The sequence below is a fragment of the Macaca mulatta genome, chromosome 1 (assembly GCF_049350105.2).
Source record: "Macaca mulatta isolate MMU2019108-1 chromosome 1, T2T-MMU8v2.0, whole genome shotgun sequence".
Classification (NCBI taxonomy): domain Eukaryota; kingdom Metazoa; phylum Chordata; class Mammalia; order Primates; family Cercopithecidae; genus Macaca; species Macaca mulatta.
Window position 1 is genome coordinate 86,160,609 of NC_133406.1, and position 20,300 is coordinate 86,180,908.

Sequence of the window (20,300 nt, forward strand, 5' to 3'; positions counted from 1 at the left end):
GCGACTGGGTGGGTTTTTTTTTTTTTTTTTTTTGGAACAACCCGCTTTTGCCTCCGATTGGCCGCTGCTCGTCACGCGGCCCGCAGGCGGGATGGAATTGGAGAGCGTTCACTTGCTGACTTGGCGTCCCCACCGCTCCGGTTCCTGTGGCGAGGTCTTTACCCCTGCCCTGGGGAGGAATGAGGCGCAGGGGAGGGATGGGGACAGGGGGCGGATAGGGGCAGGGGGCGGGGCGCAGGGGAGGGATGGAGCAGGGGGCGGGGCAAGGAGAAGAGATAGGGCACACAGAATGGGCTATCGGGGAGAGATGGGGCAGGGGGCGGAGCTAGGAAGGATGGGGGCTCAGGGCGGGGCACACGGAAGCAACTGCAAGGACTAAGGGAGCCCGCAGCCTGAGGCATTGGAGCCCCTCGCCATACCCCTAGTGCGTCCTCAGCCCTCAGCCCGTGCTTCCTAGGGCGGGTATCCTCGGAAGGCCCAGCCCTCACAGCCTTGGCAGGCCAAGGTCAGAATGATTGGAGTTGGGGGATGCGACGGGGGCATCTCTCCAGGACCTCCAGGAGGCCCACATTCTCCCTGCGGGAACCACTCCGAAGGGGCACGCTGTTCCAGGCAGCCCCTCGCGCAGACACTCCGGCCTTGTCAAGGTAGGAGTACGCTGACTCCGGAATTCTGCCGCGCTAGTGCTTGACCCTGCAGGGGTGGGTGGGGGATTCCTTAGAAAAGGGAAGGGCGTTGTGGAAAGGAGGCCCCTACATAAATCCTAACCTCTTTGGGATTTTGCCCCTGCTCGTGCAGCTTCGGGGGTCGAAAGGGATGGCAGTGGGAAGCTCTGAGGCTTTTTAGAGGTTCAGCCTTTCCCATTTTCCCCCTTCGAAGGACCCAATAGGATGCATAGGACATTTCCATGGGCAACCTCGGACCATCCCTGACAGAGCAACCTAACCAACCCCGCTCCTCCCCCCCATAGGATATTTCTGCTTCTTTGACAGAGTAACCTAAACCCCTGGGGGCGGCTGGGAGCCACAGATTTGTGCCATTCCAAAGTGGGGGCGGGGGCGTGGCTAAAGAAAACGTGACCATGCTGTTCCTGGTGTATAGATATGGATTTAGAAATGGTCCACTCAGAATGCAGGGGCTTTCAAAAGTTTCCTCTAGGAAGCATCTGTCAATATATACCCTCTTAATGTTTGACAGTTTTAATCACAATTATATTTAGACTTTGAGAAACCCCCCTGCATGTCTAATGGCTGCCAGCCTGATGCCAGAGAACCCTGGTAGGTGGCCTGTAGTAAGCAGAAGGCCCACACCTTCTGCAGAGCCAGGGGCAATGCCCGAGTTCCCCGGCCTGCATCTCTATCCCTTCACCCACATGGTCACTGTGGAGATGACCATCTGACCAGACTTCGGAGCCCCTAGGCAGAAGAAAGGCTGCAGGGGGCCCGGGAAGGTAGCCTGGGAGTAGGTGTGCAGGTGGGATCCATCGCTCACGCTGTAGAATGACACCTCCCCGGCCTCGAAGTCCAGGAAGACGCCCACATGGCTGGGAGGCTCCATCAGCATAACCGGGATTGGGGCAGACAAGGTGGATAAGTACTTGGTTCCCTTGGACAGCTGCACCACCCAAAAGCCATTTTCGGGGCACTTGGGGACCCTGTCTTTCCTGCTCACGTTGTCTCTGCACACACCCAGGGCCCACAGCGCATCCCCGGTGATGTTCATGCCCACCTCCCAGTAGTGCCTCCCAGAGGAGAAGGTCGTCTGGCCTACAGCACAGGGGTAAGCCATGAATCGGTCCTTGCTGCAGAACCTGCTGCCCTCCAGCGAAGAGCTGAGGTAGCGCCTCTGGCGGCTCTCGTACAGGAGAAGGTAGGGGTATGCGGAGGTGGCATCAGGCACCACATCCTCTGTAGATGGGCATGGCAGCGGAGAGATGGGGAAAGGTGTGGGGCATTCAGGGTCAACGGTGGGAGCACCCGGGCCCTAGTGGTGGATGTGGCCAAATGGTCCCCTAACTCAGAGGCCTCCCCTGCCGTGAATCTGGGGTTACTTGATGCTTCCACACCCCAACTGTGTGTGGGTATTGGTGGCAATAAGGTACAGGGGGCTGGGCAGAGGGACCACTGGGAACTCAACAAGCTTCAGCCCATGAATTAGAACCACCGGTAACACCGCCCTACGAAGGCACAGTGAATAGCCAGTCACCGTCACCAGGCAGTGCACTTGCAGACCCCCCCCCCATTGATGGCTTCCGAGGCTGGGGGGTGCAGTGGGGCATCGCCAAGAGATCCTGGGTCAGAGGTCCCGGCCCTGGGTGCCCACTTACCTAGAAAGCCTCTTAGCACTTCAATCTGTCCAGGAACCCTGCACACAGTCCTGGGTCTGGTTGGAGGGGCAACCTCTGGGCACTGCACACTCACGTTGTTCTTCCTCCAGTGGGCACAGTCTTATTGACTCCCCTGGTCCCACAATCTTATTGTCCCCTCTGGCCCACCACTGCCACTGCCCCCACCCCCGCCTGAGGGGACCACATACCTGCTCAGGGGTTCCTTCATGTCCTGCAAAAGACAGGGACAGAGGGTAGGGAGTGAGCCAAGCTCCTGGCTCACTTCAACGTCCCTGCTCCCTTCTTGTCCGTGTCTTAGGGCAAGACCCGTCCTGTCCCCTGGGCATTCCCTTCCCACAACTGAGCTTCATGGAATTCCTGAGCCTTCCCCACTGCCCTGGTTCCCACTACTACCAAAGCCCCCAGTGCCTCACCTAAGCTGAGCTACCCTGTCAGCCCGCGGTCACACACCTGAGGTCCTACAACTCAGAAGAGGCGGAGGGAGCCCTTCCAGGCAAGTGGCCACTCGACACTGACCCTTCTCTCCCATTTCAGGTGGTTGTGGCCCACCCAGCAGGAATGGGGTCAGGGCGCAATTGGGTGCGGTTTGGGGAGGGAGGGCGGCGGGTAACAGACTGAGCCACCTGAGGATTTTCTGTAGCCTCTTTAGGGATTCAGAGTTCCCTAAAGAGATCACTGTTCACTTCTCTGGCCTGGAAGCTATAAGGGACTTGTTTTCCAAAGGCCATATTTCTAGTTTCCAGAGCGTGACCCTAACTCTTGGCAGGGACTCTCATGCAGGTGACGCACTTGGCCCTCTGCTCATAGGAGCACTCTTCTACCAGCTGCAGGGGCTTTTCCTCTCAGTTGGTCAGCAAACCAATGTAGTGGGTTGTGAACAGGCTGCTTTGTTTTCCCTTTTCTTTTTTTTTTCCCTAGATGTGATCTCACCATCACCCAGGCTGGAGTGCAGTGGTGCAATAGCTCACTGCAGCCTTGAACTCACGGGCTCGAGTAATCTTCCTGCCTCAGCCTCCTAAGTCCTGGGACCATAGGCACATGCCACTATGCCCTGCTAATATTTTTAAGTTTTTGTAGAGATGGCGTCTCGTCAGCCATAATCAAGCCCCCTCTCCAGGGCCATGGCACACAAGCTGGTCCCGGCAGGCAGGCTGGCTGCTTCACCTCCCCACTCCCATTGCCACACAACTCACTCCTGGGACAGTGTGCCTCCCCCACACTGAGACATGGAGTCGCTGTCCCAGAGCCGCACCTGGCTGCTAGGTGTCCAAGCCACTTCTCTGGACTTGGAAGGAAATGGGGACACTGTCTCAGGTTGGAACCTGTAAGGGACTGACTTGTGTCCCCACAAATTCACAGGTTGAAGCCTGAACTCTCAGGACCTCAGAATGTGACTGTGTTTGGAGATAGCATCTTTAAGGAGGGAGTTGAGGTCACTGTGGTGGGCTCTAATCCAGTCTGACTGGTGTCTTTATAGAAGGAGATGATTAGGACACAGACATGCATAGAGAGATGATGCTGTGAGGACATGGGGAGGAGACAGCATCTTCAGGTCCAGGAGAGAGGCTCAGGAGGAACCAGGCCTGCCCACACCTTGGCCTCAGCCACACAGCCTCCAGGACTAGGAGACTGGGGAGCTAACAGCCCTTTCCTGTTGGCTGCCTCTTCCCCAAGCTCAGCCCCCGCTGCCCATGCCTGTCAGAGCTCACATCCCCCCGTGCCTGCCAAGCCCACCAGCTCACCTGCAGCATCTGGAGGGGCCCATGTGTGCTCCGCTCCTCCAGCTGCAGCAGCAGCAGCTCCAGGGAGTGACCCTGCCGGTCCAGGCAGTCCACGCTCTCCCGGAGTCTGCTGGCAGTCTCCTCCTCTTCCCTCTCCAGAGCCTGGAGGAGCCTCTGCTCTTCCTCCAGCAGGTAGAGGTTCATCTTCTCAAACTCCAGCACAATACGTTCTCTCCGCTCCTTCACCTTGCCCTGCAGGGTGGAGAAGCCCGGCATGTCGCCAGCAGGTGGCTCGGCTCCAGGGATGCTGGCACCTCTCCCCAGGGCCCTGGTGACCCACAGATCACCAGCAACCTGAGCTTTAGTTGGGGACCAGGAACTGTGACAGAGGCCGCCACCCCTGCTATCCTGTGATACACTGAGTGTAACCCTCTGAGCCCCAAACTGCAACTTCCACACATCCAAACACCCATGCACCCTTGCTCTGAGGAGGTTCAGAATGTTCACCCCCAAATAAGCCTCTTGGGCATGTTAAACAAAATTTATGGGTGGCCATTGTTTTTTGTTTTGTTTGAGACAGAGTCTCGCTCAGTTGCCCAGGCTGGAGTACAGTGGCACTTACTGCAACCTCAGCCTCCTGGGCTCAAGTCATCTGAGTAACTGGGACCACAGGCATGCACCACCACATCCAGCTAGTTTTTAAATTTTGTGTAGGGACAGGGTCTTGCTGTGTTGCCTAAGCTGGAGTGCAGTGGCACAACCACAACTCACTGCAACTTTGACCTCCTGGCCTCAAGTGACCCTCCCACCTTAGCCTTCCAAGTAAGTGGGACTACAGACATGTGTCACTACCACCATGCCCAGCTAATTTTTAATTTTTTTTTAGAGACAGGGTCTTGCTATGTTGCCCAGGTTGGGGTTCAGTGGCATGATCATGGTTCACTGCTGTCTCGGACTCCTGGGCTCAAGTGATGGTCAGGGGCCACTGTTTTGAACTGGGCTCCTGTGCTGGGTCCCAGAAGACCAGACCCAACCAGAATGGAGTCACTGGTGCTAATGAAACCAAGGGGTTCATTGATCAGGTCAGCCTGCCCTGATTGCTTTTTGTTACTTTATTTTTCCTATTTCCATGAAGCTGAAGGCCGTGCCTCTGAATGCTGACCAACCTTCACTGGCTGCTTTATAGATAATATTCATAGGTCACCATGGGACTGGTCACTTCAGGAACGTGGGGCAGCTCCTGTCCAGCTGAAACTGGTTGAGACCATCTGCCCTTCAAGTGGACTGGCCCCAGTGCCCGAGGTGGCCTTTTGATGTCAGAGGGCCAAAATTTCCAACCTCAGATCATGCTAAGGCTGCCATTTCTGGTACCTGTGTCCTGTGAAATGCCATGCACCCCAGAGACACCTGCACAGAATGGGCCTGCTGGACCACCCTGCCTCCCTAGCTCATAAAGACTCCTAAGCTGTATCACTCGGGAGGCGAGTTTAAGAGCTGTTCTCCCTCCTCACTCGGTGGCCTTACAAATAAATCTTTCCTCTTAGCTGGATGCAGTTGCACACCTGTAATCCCAGTGCTTTGGGAGGCTGAAGCAGGAAGATAGTTTGAGCTCAGGAGTTCAAGGCCAGCCTGGGCAATAGCAAGACCATGTCTCTACAAAAAAAAAAAAAAAAAAGGCCAATCTTGGTGGCAAGTGCCTGTAGTCCCAGCTACCCAGGAAGTTGAAGCAGGAGGATTACTTGAGTCCAGGAGTTTGAGGCTGCAGTGAGCAATGATCGCATCACTGCGCTCCACATCTCTAAATCTGTTTTGATTTTGTGTTTTGACAGGCATTAGGATTAGGGTGAACTAAAGGCCATTGAGAACCCGCAGAAGCAGGAAAACCTGTTTGCCTCCCCCATTAGCTGCCTAAAAAAATAAAGTGCCTGGCCTGGCGTGATGGCTCATGCCTGTAATCCCAGCACTTTGGGAGGCCGAGGCAGTCAGATCACCTGAGGTCAGGAGTTCAAGACCAGCCTGACCAGCATGGTGAAACCCCGTCTCTACTAAAAATATGAAAGTTAGTCGGGCATGGTGGCGGGCACCTGTAGTCCCAGCTGCTTGGGAGGCTGAGGTAGGAGAACTGCTTGGAGCTGGGAGGCAGAGGTTGCAGTGAGCCAACACCACACCATTGCACTCTAGCCTGGGCAACAAGAGTGAAACTCCATCTCAAAAATATAAAAATAAAAAAGTGCCCTTTCATGAAGGAAATTTCCAGTGGTCAAGGCATCTACATCAGGAAGATTCCCAAAAACAACTCTTCACCTGAGACACTTGCTTAAATACTTAACCAACATTATCTGCCTCCCCAGCCCAGAGGCTCCAAGCCCTATTCTTTTGTGGTGCCGACCTATGCCCCTACCCTCTGGCTGCCTCCTGAGCCCCCACCCTCTGGCTGCCTCCTTTGTGGTACTGAGCCCCCACCCTCTGGCTGCCTCTTTAAGTCTGATTTTTGAGGTCCCTTCTCCCCACCCTATGTGTGCATCTGTAATTTAAAATTGCCTTTTTATCTTTTTCTCTGCTGTTCATCTGTCTTAAATCAGTTTCATTCTGAGGCCAGCCATAGAACCTAGAAGGGTGGAGGCAGCTTTTTTCTTTTCCTGCCACTGAGGCAGCATATCCCCACAGGCAGACACAGACATGTAAACGCAGGAAGATGGAGCAGCAGCAGGAAAGGGACTGGACGGCCCCAGACACCCACCTGCCATTCGGCTAAGCTCTGTTCCTCCCTGGCCTGCAGATTCCCTGTCCTGGTGATCTGCTCCCGAAGGTACTCCATGTCCTCCTCCAGCTTCAACTGTGGGACACACAAACCGCAGGATTTGGGATCAGTGATCTGCCCACCTCCTGCCTAGAGTACAGTTGTGCTTGCTGAAACTGCACCCACCCCAGAGACCCTCCTCAGAAGGGGCAGGGGATCAAAATACATCACCCAGAATGTGCCACCTTGGATTATTTTGAGCTAAAAGCACTTAAAAAAGGGCAGGTGTAAGAATTGCTGTGATCCTCGGCCTTCCTAAGAGCAGAAGGCACAGCCCACCATGCCGGATAGGCCTGCCCTAGGCCAGGAGGAAAGCCATGTTCTTACCAAGGGCAGGAAAGCCGAAACCAGAGAAATCTGTGCAAAGGGACCCTGCTAAGCTAACCCTCATCCTCCTCAGGTATGTGTTTGGCTCTAACATGCTTCCATGGGCCTCCGGCTCCTCAGGAGGGACTCCTGGGTCATGGAAAGCTTATAGGGAATGAAATTCAGTGCTTTGCTTCTGCTCATCTGTCTCAAATCAGTTTGGTTCTCAGGGCCACCCAAAATACTATAAGAGAGGAGAGGTAAGATTTTGCAATGCCTGCATCATACAGTGTAGGCCTACATTGTCCCCACAGACACTCCCCAGCCCCAGGCCACCTTGTTCCCTGGATGCCCCCTCCCCAGCCCCTGACTTGGGCCACTTTGTCCCTGGACACCTTCTCCTTCCCCCATGATCTGGGTCACCTTGACCCCTGGATGCCTCCTCTCCTTGACCTGTGGCCCACCTTGTACCCCTGCACTGCCTCCTCGGCGGGCAGCACCCTGTGCAGTCGGTGCTCCCGGGACTCCCTGCACACCACACAGATGGGGCTCTGGTCCTCCTGGCAGAAAAGCTTGAGGGGCTCCTGGTGCTCCTGGCACAGGTCTTGCTTCTGCAGGCCAGGATGCTGCCGTGCCATCTCGGCCACCTTGGTCAGCAGCCGGTTGGGCAGCAGGTTCCTCTGCGGGGACATTGCTCTGCACTCAGGGCAGGGGAAGGAGCCCTTTCGCTTCCGCCTCCCCTTCTTGCCCCGCGCCTTCTCCCAGCTCAGCTGGATGCACGCGCGGCAGAAGTTGTGGCCACAGGCGGTCATCACAGGGTCTGTGAAGTAGTCCAGACAGATGGAGCATGTAGCTTCCTCCTGCAGCTTTCTGGCGAGTTCCACAGCCTCCATGGCTCCTGGGAGACACGAGGCGGGTTCCCAAGTTGAGGGACTGTGGAGAGAGGTGGGAGGGAGCGGGCCGATGCTCTGGGTGCTGGCAGTGTGCAACCTTCCTGTACAGCCTGCCTTTACAGAGGAGGGCTAGGACTGCCGTCCAGTTAGAGGGTCCAGAGTCATCATTTTTTAGCCTTGTCAATAACCGACACAGATGCCTCCCCAGAAACTACACAGACCCTCCCTGACCAATGCTTGCCAGGCCTCTCTGCCTCTCCTCTCCACTGGGCCTGGACCACTTCTGCCTGCTGCTGGCTACCCCCAGCTCCACATCTGATCAGTTCCTCCTCTAGGCCTTCAACCTGCCTTTCTGGAGCAGCCTGCTAGGTCAGCTTAGGGAGAAGCCCCTACCCTTGGAGCCTTCCCTTAATCACTTTCCAACCACTAACCACCCCCAGATCCCCACTCCCATTCCCGCATACATCCCCAGCGGGCTTTGCTGGCCAACACTCCCATTGCAAGTAACCTGACTAAAGAGCCTTTAAAGCGTCAGAAGAATTTTTTCTTTAACAAAACCCCGTTCACCAAAGGAAAACGGGATGGGCTCTCAGAGGAAAGAAGCTCTCTTCCTTTTAGTGAGGTGGGGTTCAGAAAAAACGTGTGTGCATACACGTGCCCACACGCACAAACACGTGCATACACGCACAGACGAACACACACCCATACACATACCCATGCATGTATACACACGCACACCCACGCATACACACCACACAAATACACACGTACAAACATACAGAAACGCGCATCCACAGAAACACGCATCCACAAACAGCACACACAGACACAGATGCACATATCTGTACACATGCATGCATGTACACACAGGTACGCGCGCGTACCCACGCACAGGCACACGAGCGTGCACACAGACGCCCCCTGCAATTTGAACACTCGCGACCCCGGGCAATGGAGAGTCACAGCCTTCCGCCTACGCCACGGGGTTGCTATGGGGACCCAGTGGCAAAGGGAATTGAAAATCGCGTCTACACTGCAAACAGGAGTCTCCCCTTCCCTTCTGCCATCCCCTAAAGCGAAGGCGTCTAGGGGTCTCAGACTTCCCCGGCTCTGTCCCACTTCCATTTTCTCGGAGCTTTCTGCACGCCAACCACCCGGCGCCGGCCCCCTCCTTCCCCCCAAGAGCCCTAACTGAGGCACCCAGTCCACCCGCACCGAAGTCGGGCAGGGGCAGCGGCAGGGGGCGTGGGGCTCTGGCTCTGGCTGCGGGGATGGCCATCCTTCCCGCTCTGGTCCGCTAGGGTCCCGGTAGAGTTACCTTGTCCAAGCGCGCTAGCCCCTGTAGGGACGCGGCGGCCGGCTGAGGCGGGAAGGCCGGGCGTTGGAGGGCGAGGAGGACCGGGTTAGGCTTAAGTCGTAGCCCAGGCACCACAGGAGGGTGGCCTAGGCGGGGGTACTCACCGCGGGGGGGCCCTGCACAGCGCCTAGCGCACCCGGCCGAGCGCTCTGCCCCCACGAAGTCCAGGGGGCCACGGCCGGGCCCGGGGCGTGGGGGTGTGGGGGCGTGGGGTCGGGCGGTCCAGGGGCTTTGTGGCGTCAGCGGTGGGGCGGTGGGAGCCGGGGAAGGGGAGTGCTGGGCAAGGGAGAGAGCGTCGGCCGGGATGGGGGCGGCGCCTCTTAGGAGAGGTTGGGGGTGATTTGGGGAAGGAAGGTGGCGGGGGTGGGAGGCTCAGGACGGGCCAGGGGAGGGCGCAGCGGGGAGCTTACTGGGCGGTGGGGAGGATGTGGTTCACAGCCCAGCGAAGGGAGGAGTCTTGTTGGCCTGGGGTGGGATTTTTAGGGGAGGTTAAGGGAGTGTGGAGGGGGATGGGAGTTGGGGGGTTACTTGGGGGTTAGGAGTGGAGTGGGGACAGCTGGTGGGGCAAGGGGCAGCCATGCGAGCGTCAGGGTCCGGGGAGTGGGATTGGAAGAGGCTTCTCAACCTGGGGTTGGGGCTGCGGGAGGGCTCACGAGCCCCGGGCTGGAGGGTTAGGTGGGGGCTAAGTTGGTCGGGGTAGGGGATGGAGAGGAGTTTGTGGGGGCTGGGGTGGGGGCGAGGCAGCAGGAGTGAGTGCCGGTTGAGAAGCTATGAAGAGGGTCCCCAGGAGCAGCCAGCCCCCAGGTCTGCCCACATGGTGGGCAGTCAGCATCAAGCTGAGGGTCCAGAGAGGGGCGTCCCAATCCTGTGGGCGGAACGGTTTGGAGGGACCACCTGGCAGGTCAGGTCACCTGGGGCGAGGGGGGACAGGGTGGGTCTTGCTGACACCCCAGGTGGTTTTGTTACCAGAAACAGGTCCTGATCCAGACCCTGAGAGAGGGTTTTGGATATTAGGCAAGAAAGAATTCGGGGCAAATCCATAGAGTAAAGTGAAAGCAAGTTTATTAAGAAAATAAAGGAATAAAGAGTGGCTACTCCATGGGCAGACCAGCCCGGAGGGCTGCAGGTTGCCCATTTTTATGGCTATTTATTGATTATATGCTAAATAAGGGGTGGGATATTCATGAGTTTCCCAGGAAAAGGATGGGCAATTCCAGAAACTAAGGGTTCCTCCCCTTGTTAGACCATATAGGGTAAGTGTGACCTTGTCTTGGCATCTGTAAACTGTTGTGGCACTGGTGAGGGTATCTCTTAGCATGCTCATGTATTATAATTAGCGTATAATGAGCAGTCGTGATGACCAGAGGTTATTCTGGTCGCCATCTTGGTTTTGCCGGCCTATTCACCACATGCTGGTTCGTCAGCAAGGTCTTTATGATGTGTATCTTGTGCCAACGTCCTATCCCATCCTGTGACTTGGAATGTCTAACTTCTGGGGAATGCAGCCCAGCAGCTCTCAGCCTTATCTTACCCAGCGTCTATACAAGATGGAGTTACTCTGGTTTAAAAGTCTCTTACTGGCCGGGCGCAGTGGCTCAAGCCTGTAATCCCAGCACTTTGGGAGGCCGAGACGGGCGGATCACGAGTTCAGGAGATCGAGACCATCCTGGCTAACACGGTGAAACCCCGTCTCTACTAAAATACAAAAAAAAATTAGCCGGGCAAGGTGGCGGGCGCCTGTACTCCCAGCTACTCGGGAGGCTGAGGCAGGAGAATGGCGTGAACCCGGGAGGCGGGGCTTGCAGTGAGCTGAGATCCGGCCATTGCACTCCAGCCTGGGCAACAGAGCTAGACTCCGTCTCAAAAAAAAAAAGTCTCTTACTGTTTCAGCCAAAATGCCGCCCCCAGCCGTGCCCAGGTCCTGGATGGTGGCCATTTCTTCTGGCCTTGGGTCCCCATGCCTAGTCATGATGCTTCATCCTCCAGTAGAGGGATGCACCTTTCACATGTAGGGTTCATTTCCTGCTTTCAGGAAAAGGGGCCAGAGGCCTGTGTGCCCCAAGTCAGAGTCTTGGGATTGGGGAGAGAGAACAGATGAAGAAACTAAGGCTTGGCCCACACAGGGGATGCAGGCGGACAGGAAAACAGGGCCTTGAAGGCTAAGAGGCACCGTTCTGCAGTCTCCTGGGTGTGCGGGTGTAGGCAGCTGGCCACAGGCATAGATGGCTGGCTTTCCCTGGGCTCACTTGGTAGAGTGTTTCTTCCGTGGTCTCTCATCACTCGCATACAGAAAGGGGTCTGTGTGCTGACAGGTGCAGGCTGGCTGTGCACACTGGGTGATTAAGTGAATTACCCTTGTGAACCCCAAATATCTGAGACTAGTTTCAATTAGGAAGTTTATTTTGCCGAAGTTAAGGACGCACGCCCATGACACAGCCATGTGCCCAAGGTGGTCCGAGCACAGCTTGGTTTTATACATTTTAGGGAGACATGAGACATCGATCAATGTATGTAAGATGAACATTGGTTCCATCCAGAAAGGCGGGACAACTGGAAGTGGGGAGGGGGCTTCCAGGTCATAGGTAGATAAGACACAAATGGTTGCATTCTTTTGAGTTTCTGATTAGCCTTTCCAAAAGAGGCCATCAGATATACATTTATTTCAGTGAGCGGAGGAATGACTTTGAATAGAATGGGAGGCAGGTTTGCTCTAAGCAGTTCCCAGCGTGACTTTTCCTTTTAGCTAGTGATTTTGGGGCCCAAGATTTATTCTCCTTTCACACTCTCCACCCCTACCCAATCCTCTGCCTGTCATTTGCATCAGTGAGGGGATTGTGAGCTGCAAGTTTCCTTCAATTGGGAAAACAGAATCACAGAATTAGGGGGGAAATTGAATATATCTATATATATATCTATATATATATATATCTCGCATAGCACCACACATGCCCTAGTCACCTGCTGACAATTTGTCACCCTTCGTTACAAATGGGTTACAAGCAGCTGAGCCTAACAACTTCTTTGGGTTTTCACTTCTTTCCTGTACACCCCATGCACATAAAAATATTAAGATCAATACAATGTGGATGCCTTTCTCCTGTCTGTCTTTGGTCAGTTTAATTCACAGGCTCCCCCCTATACCAGCATGATGTGGGGGAATTCAACAAATACTTGTTAAAATGTGGCATCAGCCCAAGATGCTCATTATTAATGCTCCTTTAGGCTCACCTGGTTATTGGGGTGAGAAATCTATCATCATGATAAAACAATTGGAACAACCTTCATATCCTCAAGTCATTAAGAAAAAAATCAGATAGCAGTTGCATGTCTTGATAAATTGTTAGGTTTAATAAAAGGCAGGATGTAGAATATATGTAGTTTGCTACTATTTAGGTAAACAATTATTGTATATGTATCTCTTGAAAAACAAGAAACTCCATCTGATGAGGGAAATTAAGGACTGAGGAACCCCCTAATTGAGGGAGACTCAATTTTCACTATATATCCTTTTGGAATTCTTAAATTGTATACTACTGCTGTGGATTGTCTTTTTTTTTTTTTTTTTAATTATTTAAGCAAAGGATCAGCAATGTCAGTCTTTAAACACAAGTCTTACTTACACTGTTACAAGGTAAATATCCTTTGCCCTTATTGAATGTAGCCCCACTAAGTTATTAACATTGTAGAAAAGATTAGAGAGCAAAATTTAAGTGCTCATGTAATTTAAAATGTGCTGAATTAAACAGAAAAGAAGAGGGGCTCCTGAAAATAGGGTGAGAGAGCTATGGCCTCTTTATGTCTTCAATTCAGACTCCTCAACAGTAGAGTCCACTGGGTCACAGAAAAACAAATCCAGATTGTTATGAACTGAATGTTTGTCTCCAAAATTCATATTTTGAAATCCTCACCTCCAAGGTAATGGTGTTAGGAGATGGGGTTCTTTGGAAAGTAATTATGCCATAAGGGTGGAGCCTTCATGAATAGGATTGGTGCCCTTCCAGAGATTTATTTTCCCCTTACCCCTTGCACCACATGAGGACACAGTGAGAAGGCCCTGTCTGTGAACCAGAAAGCAGGATCTCACCAGAAGCTGAATCTGTTGGCACCTTGACCTTGGACTTGCCAGCCACCAGATCTGTGAACAATAAAGTCCTGTCACTTATTAACCACCAAGCCCATAGCATTTTGTTATAGCAGCCTGCATAGACTAAAATGAAAGAAGACAGATTAATGGGAGAAAGCATATACGTTTTACTTTTACATGTACATGGGAGCCTTCACAGCAAAATGAAGACCTCAAGAGCAGTTAGGCCTAAGTGCTTATCCACTGGATGGATAAAGGGTAGTAATTATGAGAAAGCAACTGGAATACCCAGGGAGGCTGGAGGAAGGTAAGAGCTATTTTTGTTTGTTTGTTTGTTTGAGGCAGAGTCTCACTCTGTCACCCAGCCTGGAGTGCAGTGGTGTGATCGTGGCTCACTGTAACCTCCACCTCCTGGGTTCAAGCAATTCTTCTGCCTCAGCCTCCCAAGTAGCTGGGACTACAGGTGCACACCACCACACCCAGCTGAATTTTTTTTTTTTTTTTTAAAGTAGATATGGGGTTTCATGTTGGCCAGGCTGGTCTGGAACTCCTAACCTCAGGTGATCTGCCTGCCTTGGCCTCCCAAAGTGCTGGGATTACAGGCGTAAGCCACTCTACCCGGTGATAAGAGCTATTTTAACAAAGCCTGTTTGTACACATTTCACTGCACTTCAGTCCCCATGCCTAGTCATGCTGTTTCTCCCCCTGGTAGAGGCAAGCACCTTTCCCATGGAGGGTTCATCACCTGCTTTCAGGAAGAGGGGCCAGAGGGCCCTTCTTACACCTACTGCTCTTCAAGTGCCTTCAGCTCAAAATAATTCTTATATCAAATCTGCATATTTTGGGGAGGTATATTCTGCTATCTTGTTGGGAGCCGAAAATCTGAGGGTCGTGACCAACTCAGCACTCCACTAGAAGCTATATGATTAAACAGCAAACTGTTTATCATGAATGCAGGATGTGGGCAAACTCGCATCTGTGTCTGCTGCCAGAAGGTACACTGAGGGCCTCATTCCCTGGCTCTGTGCCCCTTGAGGTTATCTTCTGGGACATCTGGAGCCTACTGTTCAAAGAATGTAGTCATGCAGGCCTGCACTAAGTCAAGCAGCTGACCACAACCACCCCCTTCTCCCTATCTCCTTTACTCAATAAATATGAAGGGCTCTAGCAGCTCAGGACCCTTGTTCACTAGAAGCAAGGAGCCCCCTGACCCCTTTATCCAAATATACTCTTTTGTCTTTGTCTTTATTCCCACATTTGTCCTCCTTTGTTCAGTCCACCAAGGTCTGCGGCACTATCTCTTAATGCCTAACTCTCCTTTCTGTTGTTTATTTCTGGAATTTTAACCTTTGGATATTTAGAACCACTCATTCCACTTTTATAGACTGCATGCTCAGGCTGTCTCCATAGTGTATATGCTCTTGAAGAGTTGAGTACATGGTGAACAGATACCACATTTCAGTTACTATCCCACATCATTAGGACTCGCAGGATACAGAAGCAAAGGTGTTGATTGTAATTGTAAGGGTCTGGCTTTGTTGCCCAGAATGGAGTGCAGTGGTGTGATCACTGCTTACTGCTCACTGTAACTTGGAACTCTTGGGCTCAAGCGATCCTCCCACCTCAGCCTTCTAAGTAGTTAGGACCACAGGCACATGCCATCATGCCCAGCTAATTTTTATATTTTTTATAGAGACAGAGTCTTGCCATGTTGTCCAGGCTGGTCTTGAACTCCTTGGCCTCAAGAAATCCTCCCATCTCAGCCTCCCAAAAAGCTGGAATTACATGCATGAACCACCATGCCTGGCTGGAAAGGCTTCCTCAAATACCCGCTTACACAACCCAGAAAGACTTCGGTTACTTTCTTCCTGTGTCTAAACTTCTTTCCTTAGCTCCTCACCTTAGGTCCTCAGCAGTCAGTTCTGATGTACAAATTGCCCTGTGTTGCCTTGTTATATCTTTATAGGGCATCAATTCGTGCACTATCCACTCCATTAAACAGTGAAAACAAGGAACATATAAGACCAAGCTCTTGTTTTTTGTTGTTGTTTTTTTGTTTTGTTCTTTGTTTTGTTTTGTTGTTGTTGTTTTTGACAGGGTCTGTTGCCCAGATTGGCCTCAAAAACTCCTGGGCTCAAGTTATCCTCTTGCCTCCCCAGTAGCTAGGATTACAGGCATGTGCCACACTGCCAAACTTAGGCTCTGTTCTCATACAAAGACCAGAATGACAGGGGGCTGCTCAAGTGGCTTGGTGTCCTACAGAAGGCAAAGCTTGATCATGATCCTGTCAAGAATGCATTATCTGCATCCAGTTACGTAAATGTAGCTAGCTGCCCAAATTACTGCTCCTTCCAGGCTGCCCAGCAAGATCATCAGCAAGGTTACATAGGTTTAGCTTTCCACCACTGGGCAAGACTTTATCAGGACAAGGGCTTTGTAAAGTATAGAAGACTTGAACTTTATCTGCTTGGGAGGCTAAGGCAGGAAGATGGCTTGAGCCCAGGAGTTCGAGGCTGGCCACTATGCTCATGTCTGTGAATAGCCACTGCACTTCAACCTGGGCAGCATGGCAAGACCCTGTCTCTGAAAAAACAAAACAAAAAGGGGCCAGGCGCGGTGGCTCAAGCCTGTAATCCCAGCACTTTGGGAGGCCGAGACGGGCGGATCACGAGGTCAGGAGATCGAGACCATCCTGGCTAACACGGTGAAACCCCGTCTCTACTAAAAAATACAAAAAACTAGCCGGGCGAGGTGGCGGGCGCCTGTAGTCCCAGCTACTCGGGAGGCTGAGGCAGGAGAATGGCGTAAACCCGGGAGGCGGAGCTTGCAGTGAGCTGAGATCCGGCCACTGTACTCCAGCCTGGGCGACAGAGCAAGACTCCGTCTCAAAACAAACAAACAAACAAACAAACAAAAAAAAACAAAAAGGGAAAACTTAAATTTATCCCAAAAGAGTCTAGTATTGAAAGTCAGAACTGACTTTCAAAACCAGAACACAGCTCTCCCTGAATATTCTAGGCTTTCTGGATAGCTCTCCAAGGATTTGGCACTCATAAGTTTAAATATATCCTGAGATTTAAAAGGTATGATGTTCAGTTGTGTGTGTACTAATAAATTGATGAAGCTTTTGAATTTTGAGTCTACAGGCTATAAATTGGATTCAAAGAGACTTATAAAATCCACTGTTGCCTATTGATAGCGTTTTGCGCACACCCCTTGCTATGTTTAAGAGCATCTTTTACTATCATTGCTTCTACACACAATACAGGCCCCCTTCACTCAAGCATAAGCACCTTGAAAGCAGAGTGGGCAGCAGCCCATTCTGGGATTGGATTTTATTCCCACAGGAAATGGATTTTATTCCCTCCATGATCCCAGCATGGGGTAGTGCTTGGCTTCATTCAGTTTAATAAAGCCTTTAACAAATAAATGATTCCAACCTGTACCAGAGGGAGACAATCCCTACATCCTTATCCTCACAGCCATCCTCAGGTTTTCCCGACATAAGTCTACTATTGGATCTGTGGCCTGCTGCCCTAGCTGTAGGATTTCTCAGCAAGTTGGTCTCTGTGTCTCTCATCCCCAGAGCACTGCCAGACTACTTTGTGGCACTGGGAAGCCTGTTTCAAAGTGCCGGGCACATGGGCCACCCCTGTCTGCGACTGCTCAGTAAGCTGACTTCCAGGGCAGAGTGCCCTCTTTGAACTTTAGGCTGGGGTTTCCCAGTATTGATTTCACTTAGGCTGAATTAACAATGCACATGCCTGGCTGCGCTTCTCACACGCAACTAGCTAGTCATCTACCCTAACAGAAGATAGGGTGAATTAACAACATACATGACTAGCCAGCCTTTTAACTGAATGGGAGATTGGGTATGTTAACACATACAATGACGTGGACTTCTAACTGGAGATGGGCCAACATCACAGCTACATATGTGTGTGCACATGGGCACACGTGCACGTGCGCACATACACACACACACACCCCTAGCCAGCCTTCTAACCTAATGGGAGATAGCCCAAGTTAACAAGATATACAACTAGCCAGCTTTCTAAATTAACAGGAGGTAGGCTGAGTTAACACACACAAGTAGCTGGACTTTGTTTTTTTTTTTTTTTTTTTTTTTGGTTTTGAGACTGAGTCTCGCTCTGTTGCCCATGCTGGAGTGCAGTGGCATGATCTTGGCTCACTGCAACATCTGTCTCCTGGGTTCAAGCAGTTCTCCTGCCTCAGCCTCCCAAGTAGCTGGGATTACGGGCATGTGCCACCACACCTGGCTAATTTTTGTCTTTTTAGTAGAGATGGGGTTTCACCATGTTGGCCAGGCAGGTCTGGAACTCCTGACCTCAGGTGATCCACCCGCCTTGGCCTCCCAAAGTGCTGGGATTACAGACCTGAGCTGCCACGCTGGTGAAGTAGCTGGACTTCTAACTGAAAATAGGCCAAGATAACACATACTACTTGCTGGCCTTAACAGGCTGTCTAGGTAGGAGACTAGCTGGACTGGTAACCTCACTGGAAAGAAGCTGTGTGTACACACACACACACACACGCAGGACTTGTAACAGTTTGAAAGAGGCTGAGCTGAGAACACACAAGACCAGCCAGCCTTCCAACCTAACTGTAGATAGGCTGAGTTGACACAACTAGCTGGGGTTGCTTACCTAACTGCAGATAGGCCAGTTACGCTACCCTCAACACCCCGTCCCCAAACAGACCAACCATGATTCTTATCTAAAGGGATAGACCAAGTTAGCACCACACACGACTAGCTGGACTTGTAACTGGAGACAGGCTGGGAGGTAACGCGCATGAGTAGCTGGCCTCCTAACTGGACAGGGTGAACACAGGATTCGCCAGCCTCCCACCCTAATCAGAATTAGGTAAGCCAGCACCGGCCAGCGGAAGGAACCCCCAAAACCCAAGAGCCTGGCTTGCTACAGCAACTCTTCCGACCAGGTGGGTGGCTCTTAAAAGAGCCTTTGGGGTGAACGTTGCGCAACCTCTCAGGTGGCGAGATGGCCCTCCTAGGCCCGCTCCCCACGGATACGGCGTGCCAGCTGGATGTCCTTGGGCATGATGGTGACCCGTTTGGCGTGGATGGCACACAGGTTGGTGTCCTCGAACAGCCCAACCAGGTAAGACTCGCACGCCTCCTGCAGCGCCATCACGGCCGAGCTCTGGAAGCGCAGGTCGGTCTTAAAGTCCTGAGCGATCTCGCGCACCAGCCGCTGGAAGGGCAGCTTGCGGATTAGCAGCTCAGTGGACTTCTGGTAGCGGCGGATCTCGCGAAGCGCCACTGTGCCAGGTCGGTAGCGGTGCGGCTTCTTCACGCCGCCAGTGGCGGGTGCGCTCTTGCGAGCCACCTTAGTGGCCAGCTGCTTGCGTGGCGCCTTGCCACCCGTCGACTTGCGCGCAGTCTGCTTGGTTCGGGCCATGAATTTGAAACTGTTGTCTCTGCTGTGTCCTCTGACCAGACCTAAGCTGATTGCCCGCTTTTATAGAGCTTGCCGCGTTTTCATTGGCTGGCCTCAGGTGGCGTGATGGCCCCCTACTCTCTGATTGGTCCACAGGGCACGCCACTCGGCCGCCTCTCCCTTATATTAGTGCTTGTTGGTCGTGGCCACCAGAGCTAGCACCAGCATTGTGAAGGGTTGATGCGGGTAGGCCACGGCGGTGGAGATCATCTCTCTCCAGCACAAGCTTCCTCGTGTCTCCTCAGCAATCCTCTTCTCCCTTCCTCATGACTTGGGTGGGAAGAGCCTTCCGAAAGCCAGCATGCGGCATTCCACTTTTTTTAAAAATTAATTTTAAAAAAATTTTTTGAGATGGAGTTTAACTCTTGTTGCCCAGGCTGGAGTGCAATGGCGCGATCTCTGCTCACTGCAACCTCTACCTCCCAGGTTCAAGCGATTCTTCTGCCTCAGCCTACCAAGTAACTGGGATTACAGGGATTACAGGTATCCACCACAAAGAGATGGGTTTTCACCATATTGGCCAGGCTGGTCTCAAACTCCTGACCTCAGGTGATCCACCTGCCTCGGCCTCCCAAAGTGCTGGGATTACAGGCATGAGCCACCAGGCCCAGCTGGCATTCCACTTTTTTTTTTTTTTTTTGAGACGGAGTCTCGCTCTGTTACCCAGGCTGGAGTGCAGTGGCGCAATCCCGGCTCACTGCAAGCTCCGCCTCCAGGGTTCAGGCAATTCTCCTGCCTCAGCCTCCCAAATAGCTGGGACTACAGGCGCCCACCACCACACCCGGCTAATTTTGTTTTGTATTTTTAGTAGAGACAGGGTTTCACCATGTTAGCCAGGATGATCTCGATCTCCTGACCTCGTGATCCACCTGCCTCAGCCTCCCAAAATGCTGGGATTACAGGCGTGAGCCACCGCGCCCAGCCGGCATTCCACTTTTACACAGTGATACAGCTCTGGGATCCAACCAGAGTTAAAGGAGTCTTCCACTTTTTATGACCTGCAAAGAACTCCCTTTGCTGTATGGCTCAGATGAGCCTTAGGATGCTGAAGAAGGTAAAGATATGCCTTTCTGGCATATTAACTCTTTTGAGATAAAGGCACTTAAAAAAAAAAAAAAAAAAAAAAAGAGGCAGGTGTAGGAAGATCATTCTGAATTTCTTGTTGTTTCTTAAAGGCAAGAAATAGAATTCCCCTATGAAAGATGTTCTCCTTATAGTAAAAGGAAGGGAACGTTCTTATCATCAAGGACCAGAAGGTGGAAGCTTCCAAATCTCCTCCAACTCTGAAGCTGAAATTTGATCCCTAAAGTTG

General features: G+C 52.3%; 2 protein-coding genes and 1 long non-coding RNA gene across 7 annotated transcripts; 1 reads left to right on the forward strand and 2 right to left on the reverse strand.

Annotated features, from left to right (window-relative positions):
• Nucleotides 1–13: 13 nt before the first annotated feature.
• Nucleotides 14–9,746, reverse strand: TRIM17 (tripartite motif containing 17). Of its 5 annotated transcripts, XR_013395526.1 has the most exons (8): nucleotides 7,639–8,190; nucleotides 6,809–6,904; nucleotides 4,090–4,320; nucleotides 2,536–2,558; nucleotides 2,327–2,430; nucleotides 1,729–1,907; nucleotides 420–693; nucleotides 14–169 (listed from the first exon to the last, which is right to left on the reverse strand). XR_013395526.1 is itself a non-coding variant. In XM_077939167.1 (7 exons), the coding sequence occupies exons 1-7, from the start codon at nucleotides 8,065–8,067 to the stop codon at nucleotides 643–645; spliced, it is 1,113 nt and encodes a 370-aa protein (XP_077795293.1). In that variant the 5' UTR covers nucleotides 8,068–8,190; the 3' UTR covers nucleotides 380–642. The 5 variants fall into 5 exon arrangements, 2 of the variants coding, with proteins under 2 accessions (XP_077795293.1, XP_077795286.1); XR_013395529.1 differs by having other exon boundaries at nucleotides 1,729–2,430; XM_077939167.1 differs by lacking the exon at nucleotides 14–169 and having other exon boundaries at nucleotides 380–693.
• LOC144329867 (uncharacterized) lies at nucleotides 345–2,844 on the forward strand. Its single transcript, XR_013395567.1, has 3 exons — nucleotides 345–647; nucleotides 1,693–1,779; nucleotides 2,646–2,844. It is a non-coding gene; the product is annotated as an uncharacterized LOC144329867 (long non-coding RNA).
• Nucleotides 9,747–17,994: 8,248 nt separating the features above from the next.
• On the reverse strand, nucleotides 17,995–19,663 carry H3-4 (H3.4 histone, cluster member). Its single transcript, XM_015114708.3, has one exon. It carries the CDS (start codon nucleotides 18,947–18,949, stop codon nucleotides 18,539–18,541), a length of 411 nt encoding a protein of 136 aa, XP_014970194.1. The 5' UTR covers nucleotides 18,950–19,663; the 3' UTR covers nucleotides 17,995–18,538.
• Between the last annotated feature and the right edge of the window lie 637 nt (nucleotides 19,664–20,300).

Coding starts and splice junctions, on each gene's coding strand:
- TRIM17 (XM_077939160.1), bottom strand. CDS start 8,067: ATGGAGGCTGTGGAACTCGCCAGAAAGCTGCAGGAGGAAGCTACATGC. Junction 4,321..6,808: donor AGAGCTTAGCCGAATGGCAG/GTGGGTGTCTGG, acceptor TCCACCCTGCAG/GGCAAGGTGAAGGAGCGGAG. Junction 2,431..2,535: donor ATGAAGGAACCCCTGAGCAG/GTATGTGGTCCC, acceptor TGCCCACTGGAG/GAAGAACAACGTGAGTGTGC.
- H3-4 (XM_015114708.3), bottom strand. CDS start 18,949: ATGGCCCGAACCAAGCAGACTGCGCGCAAGTCGACGGGTGGCAAGGCG.